Below are 10,705 nucleotides of genomic sequence, written 5' to 3' on the forward strand. Positions count from 1 at the left end.
TTACTATTATTAACATGATTGGTGTTCTATGAAGATATAATTGGAATTTTGACTAGAGTTGGCACCTAGCGGGAGTTGACAAAGGAAGGAAAAGTTACCAAAACGAATGTCATCTCCATAGATTGTGATGAGTAATGTTTTAACCTAAATCTATATTTTTTAAAATTTATTTAAAGTGACGGTGTAACAAAGTTGTTTTGTGAGAATAGTTATCATCACCTTGTTATCTCGTATATACCTATGTGTAATCATGGTCTTCCTTCCTTTAACTATTTCGTCACACAACAAATCTTAGTTGAGATCTGGAGACAAACAATGATGAGAATCAACTAAAGGTGGCTTTTTATAATGAAGAACAAGATCATTCGCCTTCACATTTAAAGTTTTTCTTGTTAATCTTTGCAAAAGATAAAGCCCAAGCCCAAGCCCAAGAAGGCCAAAGCCCACAAAAGCCCAAAGTCCATCCCATGAAGGGCAAGGCCAAGTATTGAATAAATATTGTTTAGAAAGGTGCTTAGAGGGAAATATTAGAAACCTCTATTGTTAAAGCATCTTTTAGTCTTTAGTTAGGAGTCTTAGGGGGGGTGTGTTAGTAGATAGGTGTAGGAGTAAATAAGGAGGTGCCAAAGTGAGAGAAGGGATCACACCTTCCTCATGTCTTGGTTTAGGCGCCACTTGCATTTGAATTTAGGGGGGAATTTTGAAATTGTGTAGCTTGCATTTCAGCACCTTAGGACTATAAATATAGGTGCTCCCTTTGTATTTTTCACATTGGAATTAATCTAAGAAAACTCTACTCAAATTTTGAGTGAACTTTGGAGAGCTTTTGAGCCTTCTTCTCTAGTCTTATCTTGATGGATCAATGGAGTCCTCAAGTGGCGGCATCACTCTCATCTAGGAGCATTCCACACTTCTAGTGGCGAGATCATCCATCATCCTTCCATCTTCATGAGCAATTCTCCTCTCCTTCCTTTCTCCTCTTTCATTTGTTTTTGTTAGCTTGTGTTCTTGAGTTTGGATTGGTGTTCTTGCTGTTTTTATGAGTATTTTGGTTCGACAGTTTTATATTTCTGTCCATTCATCTTGTTCCTTTGCTTTTCTAGCTCATTTGTTCGGTTCAATTCTTTCTTTAAGTAATATGTTCGGTGCAATTGCTTTTTGTTTCACTTTAATCGGTTCAATTTGACTATAATTGGAGCATCCTAATGAGTTTGGGATTTGGTACTAGTTTTTGGTGTGTTCTTGTCTTAGAACAATGATCCAACTCTAAAAAAAGTGCCTCTACAATGTCCAACTCAAGGTGATTCCTAAGAAGGTCAAGAACCTTTCTCTATATGGCTATTGGAATCACATCAAACAACCTACCATGCTATTAACCATCCATGGCCACACTTGATATTGTGTATAAAAAGAAGGATCGTTCCAATTACCTTGTAAGGAATTCCTCACCACATCTGAATAAGAATGTTTCTCTTTAAGTGGTCTCTAAACCTCCTTAGCTTTCCCTACCTCCTTACTCCTATACTTCATAGGGTTGTGCCCAGATTGTTTCGCAGATACTATAGTCAAACCATCCTCTTGTTCAACTCCAACTTTTCTAAACCTAGGAATGTTAACATAGAGATTCATATTACCTATGTAAATCCGATCCAACTCCCTCTCTAAATTTTCTACATTATCCACATCTAAAATATTCACAAAACCAAATCTCCTTCCCCACCTATTAAGTTTGCGCGCTATGAAAACTTCTTTCACCCTTGCCCATGTCTGAAAGATTTTAAACATATCAATTTCTCATCGGCTCCCTAGAAAGTTGGAGAAGAAGAAAGTAGAGTAACAATGAGATGGTTGTTGTTGTTGTTTACGTCCCTCATGACTCTTCCACCGAACTTCCCTCACTCTCACTCTCACGTCCCTCACATCCCTCACTCTCACGTGCCTCATGTTATTCTGTAAACAATGTAATTACATGTTATGTCACTTATATAATTGTGCTATGCACCTCTTTGTCTAGCAACAATCCAAACTTTATAATATTAAGAGATGATTAAAGTTTCGAATTTACTTCAAATTATGACCAATAGGTGTATGTCACAAACTACGATCCTTTAAATTTGACCCACACACTAAATATGCTAATATAATGTAGGGTATCTTTTTGGTCTATATGTATTTTTAGAGAAAATTGATTTTTGTCGTTAGTATAAAATTTTAGACTTTGTAGATATTTGTAATAAGAAAATTATTGGAATTTTTCATATTTCATGCTAACTCATCGCTGACATAGATGTTACATACATATATGTAATTTTATAATATACATTATTTCTTAATATTAACTTTTTGAAAAATTAATTTTATTATGTGAATGCCATTTGGATTCCACCAAGACGCGAATCTCGTATTCATCTTAATAAAAAAGTGAATTGGAAAAATAGTGTTTTTATTGCTCATAATTGAATGCACTGAGTAGCTATTTAACTTTTGTTTGCCATAAATAAATTATCATGACATGAATTCAGAGCAGTGTAAAATTTAAAGGAGATGCAAAAAGATACAGAAAAACACTTTCTCAATGTGCTGTTACCATTAGTTAGTGTAAAGGAGAAAAAAGAAGCCAAATAGAAAATGGTTATGTTAGAAGATCAAATTCTTGATATTGAAGTTTCATAATATTGACAAAAAAAGAATGTAAAGCAATCGATAATAATTTAATATTTTTTATTAATTAAAAAATAATAACTTAATATCAATCCTCTAGGGATCTCATAAGGATTTTCAGCAACTCAACTAATCAACTACATACACATTCAAGGTTTTTTTGTCTTGTTTGAGTCACTGTTTCTCAGAACCAGAATATCTCTTCTGCCAAAACTTGAATTGCAATGATCTTTGTTCTAACATCTTCTCTACTTCTTCCATTGGAACCCCTTTGGTCTCAGGTACATAAACAATGACAAAGAAAATGGCCACAATGGATACAATTCCAAACAACATGAATGTCCACGCTGTCCCAATAGCTTCTGTCAAGGACAAAAAGGATTCTGAAACAATGAGATTGGAAATCCAAACAGCTGTGGATGCTATTCCTCCACAAACTCTCTATACCTCAAGGGATAGATCTCAGAGTTCACAACCCAAGGAACAGTTCCCATCCCTGGTGAGAAGAATATTATGTAAAGAGCAAGTCCTGTTAAAGCAGCCCAACCATATTTGCTAGGACACCCTCTAGTGTACCATGCCCTATGATCACTGCCACACAACTTCTTTGTGACATCATTGGATATCAAACATGCCCCGGGTAAAAGCTGCAGATTTAATTGAAATTAGTGTCAATAAATATAAAATTATATGCATAGAGGTGTCAACATTTGGAATTGAAATAACTTGTTTCATTCCTTTCCCTCCCAATAACTAATAGCAACCTGACATGCAAAATCCTGCTATATGCATTATGTGGTCACAATTGGAATTGAAATAACTTGTTTTCTAGCCCTTCTCTCCCAATAATGGTAAGAGTGTTGTGAGCCACAAAATTGAAACATGGTGTTGGTAAGATGAAGAAGGGTGGAATTGATTTACCTTGTCATCAGCAGCACAAAAACCACAAGATGGTGAAGCCTTTAGGCATGTCATGCAACTCCATTTACCAGGGTTCACAGCTGCATTGTAATCAGGACATGTGTTGTTGAACTGAGAGGTTTCAATGGAACTAACCATTGGAGAATGCATTTCACTTTCTCGAAAAGCAACAGTTAGCATAGCCAGGGAGAACACAACTCCACACAAACTGATCAGAGCAAGCTTTTTCCTCCCAGTCTTGTCAATGAAGTATATGCTCAGAATTGAACCAAATGCATTTAGGCCAGATGTGATGAGTGACAGAAGAAGTGCTGTTCTGTTAGATGCAAAACCAGCCAACTGAACAATGGTGGGGCTGTAGTACATCACAGTGTTGATCCCCACAAACTGCTGAAAGATTAGAAGGCCTGTGCCTGCATATAAAGCTCTTCTCACAGCTTTGGTTCTCAAAAGTTTGATCATGCCCACCTTCTCTGATGATTCTGTTTCCTTAATTTCCATATCAATTGATTCCTTCAAAGCCTGAATTTCACCTTCAACTTCCTCAGCCGGGTAAATCTTTTTCAGAATTTCTTGTGCCTCCTCTTCCCTACCCTATGAGAACAAACATGTAACAACAATTAAGATTTACAGTTTCACATATGAATGACAATCCATCAATGATGATAATCTAACCTTGCGGTACAGCCAACGAGGCGATTCTGGGAGTGTAAACATTAACAGAACTTGAATCAAAGCTGGTATTGCTGCTACCCCTAACATCCACCTCCACGTCCCTGGTGTCTGAACAACAAATTATGCACAAATTCATTTACCATACTACATGAACAAAAGAACACCAAATAAAAAAAAAAGTTCAAGCATGTATGTTAGAGATCCCAGATCGACTAGAGATAAGAACATTTCATATATATAAGTGGATGCAAACCTCTCCTTATAAGCTGGTTTCATAAGGTTGAGTTAGACTTAAATTCCACTTCTTAATACTGTATGCGCTTTTGACAATTTCTTTCTTGGTAAACATTAAATAGCTAAGGCCTATCTAACACTATCAATAAGGAGAGATACATGACAAATTTAGATGCATGTTCTTATATGTTTTTATTACTATTTTTCAATCAGTATTAAGAAAGTTTCACCTTAGTTACCCTCTTCAATCCATGGATTACAGAGGTTAAACTCCAAATTTTGATAAGAGAATACCTTTAAAGACACTCAAGGAAATTGCATATATATATAAAAAAAACATTTCATGAATACCAACATAGGTCAGGCATGTATCATATTCATGTATCAGAAATTTGTGAGAAAGTGAAAAGTGACACCACAGTTTCCCACCTTGGTGAAGGCCAAGTTGATGAGGTATGAGAGAAACTGTCCTCCAGTGACGAGAAAACTGTTAAGACTGACAAGGGCTCCTCTTACTCTGGTTGGTGAAGCCTCTGATATGTAGAGGGGTGATGCCATGGAAGCCATACCAACACCAATGCCAACAAATACACGACCCACAATCAGAACAACTGGGCTACTGGCAGCAGCCATAATAACAGACCCAATAAAAAAGAGGGCATCTGCTACAACAATTCCTTTCTTTCTTCCAAATCGATCGTTGATCCATCCTCCAACTGAAGCCCCTATGATTGCTCTAGCAATTGTAGTACTCACTATGGCTTCTTGACATTTTTCACCCAAAGTTGACACAAAATGAGTATACCAAAACTCATATATCACCATAAATTTGTTTTATAACAAAGAACCACATTTTCACATAAGCATAACTAAAAAAATGTGCTTGATTTTGTAGCATCCCAATAGTAGTTTACTCACAATTCCAATTCAACATCACAAATACTATAGCACAACATGAAATTGAAGTCAAACATTGAAATGAAAAAGAAAAGAAAAAGAATCTGACCTTTATGAGATAGATTTGAGGTCATATATGTGTTAAACTATGAAAATAAATTAGAATTAAAGTGTTCCACAAGTTACTTCCTTTTCTTAATGAAGTGTTTGATGATTGATTACGCAGGTGAAGAATATAAATAGGATTTGGGGGATTTTGAGTGGTTGTTATAGTTGGTGCTCAATTTTGCTTTGTTGGCCAACATCCCAATGGGACCAACGGAACATTTCTTGTGCTAACACATGAAAAATATTATCTTAAAAATAAATCTTATGATTTCTCGTGTGTAAAAATTAGAAAATAAGAAACTAATTAAATAAAATTGTGTATAAAAAGATATACTTATGATTTGTCGTGTGTAAAAATCTTAAATAGGTTGATTATAATTGTATGAGGTTATTTGTGCGAGTGTTTGAAATAGAAAAAGATGAGTTTGTTTTTTCTTCAAGTTGCAAACAGAAAGCATGTAAGCAAGGTCATTAAAGTCCATTATAGGTTTCAATTCACAAGAACTTTGAATTGATTGAAAGACTGAAACTGCATCAATGGTCTGAGAGAAGATTGATATTACCTGAAGCCAAGTTTTTCTGTCAACTGCTTTGAACTCATCTCTGATATACAAAAGAGCCCCAGATATAACTCCTGCACTTACACAAACACACCCCAGTTCATTATCAATCCAATAACTACAAAGAAAATTATAATTACAACACTAATCATCATATTATTATGTGCTTATATATAATAATCATATGATAAAAATAAACCTCATGTACCCTTATGTAATATACTAATCTATCTTAAATTAAAATGATTCAGAAGCAATATACAACAGTTTCCAACATATAATCCTAAATAAATGAGTGATTTTGAGGTTAGAACTTAGAAATCATGGAGATGTAAGTGGGAATGGTGAGAGGGTGAGAAACAGAGGAAAATGTTGTTTCGTCTGGAATAAGAAAACAAGTTTTTTGATGTTTTTTTCTTGAGAGAGAAGAAAATGGTTAAAATGGAGTATGATAACTTAGATTTTTGTTATTTACCAGTGTCATAGCCAAAGAGAAGACCACCAATTCCAGCAGAGAAAGCAAGGCGAAGAACATAAGGGTTTTTCCATGAAAGAGATAAACATTCTCTGAAAGCTGAGATATCAGCCTCAGGCACACCACCTTCCATGGTTGAAGGGTGTTAAGAGGAGAAAATCAGAAGAGAAAGAGAGAAGAAAACAACGTTGGTGGTTTTTGTTTGAGCAAAGGTAGTGTGTTGAGTTTGAGATACGGAGAGAAGAGGCTTCAATGGGTAGTGTATTTATAATGCCACAAAAATGTTGTGATGACGAGTTTGGACACTAATAATGGAGTCAAAATGGTTTTCTTTTTCACTTCTTTGTTGTCCGATGTTAAGGATGAATCCTTTTCTTATAGAGAATTTTTTTGAAGGATAGAGACAATGGAAGCCAAAATGATAAAAGTTCAAATAAACTCTTCTCTTAAATACTTTTAATCATAATAATTGTGTCTTTTAAAATGTTCTTAATTGTTGAAAAATATTGTTGATTAGATGATAAATATGATCTTCTATTAGATTTTTCAGTTATAACTACATTTTTAGTTGATAAATATCATCTTCTATAATATTTTAGATTTTTTAGTTGTAACTGTTTAGTTGTAATTGTTTAATCTATCTGTTAACTACTCTGTCAATGTTTTATCTATTTGTTAACTACTCTATTAATTATATTTGACTACTTTATCAATATATTTATTTTTATCTTTTTATTTTTTATTTATGTGTTATATAAATAATGGGGGTTTCAAAATCGGGATTTGAAAACTACTAGTAATAATGGGGATTTGAAAATCGACGGGAATAATAAGGGTTTGAAAACTGCCAAAAGTAATGGGGGTTGAAAACTGCTGGGAGTAACGGAGGTTTCAGAGAACCGCCAGAAAATAATTATTTTTTCAGGAGTTCGTAAAAACTGTCGGTAATCCGTTAGGGACGTTGAAACTTCTAGGACAAAAACAAACCGCGGATAACGTACTTAACGAGGTTAAAACCATCGAAAACGCTATAATTAGCCCTGTTAAAAATATATATTTTTTGTAGTGTTTCCTAAAAAAAAAAATGGACCCAGTATTCATCTCCACCAAATGAATTTAAAAGCATTCCAAAACATTGTTTTTCTTTCATAGTTATATATATTCATATTGTTTAGGGAATTTAATGATATCTTTTTTATAATAATATTATTATTAGGCCTATTTTTGTTTCTCGGATTTAATGTTGTTGAAAAAAAAAATTTCATCCTTAAGGTATATATGATTTTCTCCTCCTTATTTGTTTACTTATTTGATACATTTTTATTTAAATAATATGTTTTAATCTATATTTCATCCAATAGAAATGTTTTTTAATAAAATCCTATGTTTATAATTAATTTTATATTCTCTTCAACATGTAATTGTATTTTTTTTATGATAAACATGAATTTTAAAAAAATAATATTATTGAATGGCATTTGACAGCTCCTTCATATTACTCTCTAAAAAAATAAAATATTTAGTACGATCAAATAACTTGGACAAATAATAGTAAATTAAGTCATTATTCAAAGTAATATATATTGTTTCATCATTCAGCTTTCTATATCTCAGGATTAAGACAATTTAGGTTAATTAATTAAATAAAGCGTAAAGTTAGTCTTAAAACCTTGCTAATCACATTCTATACCTAACACTAGTGCTAACAACCAACAAAAGAAAACTTAAAATAGTTTTGGATAAGTCAACGATTCGATTTATTTAGAGGGAGCCCCACCCTCCTCCATTTATTAACTTTTATTTCATAATATTTATTAATTATCATTAATTTTAATTTCAATTAGAAGAAACAGCAACAATGTTTTTGAAAAAAAAAGAAACATTTAGATAAAACAATATCTTCTATCTTTTCCCCGTTCTTTGGTGTTATCATCACCTTGTTTTCTCGTATATACCTCTGTGTAATCATGGTCATCCCTCCTTTAACTATTTCTTCACACAACAAATCTTAGTTGAGATCTGGAGACAAAAAACCTACCACGCTATTAACCATCCAGGGCCACACTTGATATTGTGTATAAAAAGAAGGATCGTTCCAGTTACCTTTTAAGGAATTCCTCACCACATCTGCATAAGAATGTTTCTCTTTAAGTGGTCTCCGAACCTCCTTAGCTTTCCCTGCCTCCTTACTCTTATACTTCATAGGTTTGTACCCAAATTGTTTCGCAGACACTACAAGAAAATCCTATCCGACGCATAATTACAAAAATTTATTTTTAATTTTCTTATTATTACTAATTACTATTTATCGAACCCAAGTCATAGGACTCCAAACCAAGCCCCAAATTAATATTCCAAGGGAACTGCAACAGCCAGTTCAAATCCTTCCAGTAACCCAGGAAAGCATTAACCACTAGACCAAACAAATTCTTTGGTTATATTATCATTTTTATTATACTTATTATTAATATAATTTATACATATTAATATAATTATTATTAATAATAATAAAATAAATTATACTCATATTATTAAATTATTATTAATATTATTATTAAATTATTATTAATAATATTATTAACATTATAATTAATATTATAATTAATATTATAATTAACATTATAATTAATATTATAATTAACATTATTATTAATATTATTATAAATATTATTAATATTATTATACATATTATTAATATTATTAGTATTAATATTAATATTTAATAAATTTAATATTATTATCATCAATTTAATAAATTTAATTTAACTAATTTATATCATAATTTCAAAAATAAAATAGTTATGACAATATATAAATAAAATAAATTTAAAATAAATAATATTTAAAATAAACAAATATTTTATATAACATTTAAATAATTTAAATATATATTTTATTTTAGTCAATTAATTTTAAATCAAACGCTTATTTAATTTAATAAATCTAATTTAATTAATTTATATTCAAAATTGATAAATTAAATAATTTATTATAACATTAAAGAAATAATTCTAAAATAAATATAATAAAGAATTCAAAATTAAAATATTTATTATACATTAAAAATATTTAAATTTTAAAATTCTAAACATGCGTGGGCTATAGCGGACGCATATGCGTGGATTCTGTGGGCAATGCAAAACGGACGCATATGCGTGGGCCGCGGCCGACGCAAAACCGACGCCTATGCCGCAAAATTTTTTTATTTTAAAAAAAAAATTAAATCAATATATGCGTCCGTTTTGCGTCTAATGTAAATTTTGCGTGGGCTTTTACTCATTTTGGCCGACGAGAGTAGCGTCCGCAAATGGCCCACGCAAAAATTTGGAAGCTAAATCAAGTTTTTCTTGTAGTGAGATAGTCTAGTCAAACTAGCTTCTTGTTGAACTCCAACTTTTCTAAACCTGGGAATGTTAACATGGAGTTTCATATTACCTATGTAAATCCGATCCAACTCCCTCTCAAAATTTGCAACATTCTCCACATCTAAAAAACTCACAAAACCAAATCTCCTTCCTCACCTATTAAGTTTGCGCGCTATGAAAACTTCTTTCACCCTTGCCCATGTCTGAAAGATTTTAAATATGTCAATTTCTCATCGGCTCCATGGATAGTTGGAGAAGAAGAAAGTAGAGTAACAATGAGATGGTTGTTGTTGTTGTTTTTTACGTCCCTCATGACTCTTCCACCGAACTTCCCTCACTCTCACGTCCCTCACATCCCTCACCCTCACTCCAAAAATTGACCTGTTATTCATCTCCACCAAATGAAATTTAAAAGCATTCCAAAACATTGTTTTTCTTTCATAGTTATAAAGATTCATATTTTTTAGGGAATTGAAAGATATATTTTTTATAATAATATTATTATTAGACCTATTTTTGTTTCTTGGATTTAATGTTATTGAAAAACATTTTTCATCCTTGAGGTAAATATGATTTTCTCCTCCTTATTTGTTTACTTATTTGATACATTTTTATTTAAATAATATGTTTTAATCTATATTTCATCCAATAGAAATGTTTTATAATAAAATCCTATGTGTATAAATAAATTCTTCTTCTGGATTTTTTTTACTGATATTTAAATTTTATTGGAACAATTCAACACATTTATAGTTCTTGCAACTATAAAACATGTTGTGGATGAGGATGAATGGTGGTATATTGCCTGT

At 32.0% G+C, this 10,705-nt stretch overlaps 1 protein-coding gene across 1 annotated transcript; it reads right to left on the reverse strand.

Annotated features, from left to right (window-relative positions):
• Positions 1-2,832: 2,832 nt before the first annotated feature.
• On the reverse strand, positions 2,833-6,717 carry LOC137822409 (putative inositol transporter 2). The gene is given in 7 exon segments (XM_090295422.1): positions 2,833-3,101; positions 3,104-3,308; positions 3,583-4,176; positions 4,258-4,365; positions 4,921-5,260; positions 6,064-6,130; positions 6,532-6,717. Coding segments are annotated over 7 exon segments (1,713 nt in total). The 5' UTR covers positions 6,665-6,717; the 3' UTR covers positions 2,833-2,835.
• Between the last annotated feature and the right edge of the window lie 3,988 nt (positions 6,718-10,705).

Source organism: Phaseolus vulgaris, chromosome 9 (assembly GCF_051622355.1).
Source record: "Phaseolus vulgaris cultivar YP4 chromosome 9, ASM5162235v1, whole genome shotgun sequence".
NCBI lineage: Eukaryota > Viridiplantae > Streptophyta > Magnoliopsida > Fabales > Fabaceae > Phaseolus > Phaseolus vulgaris.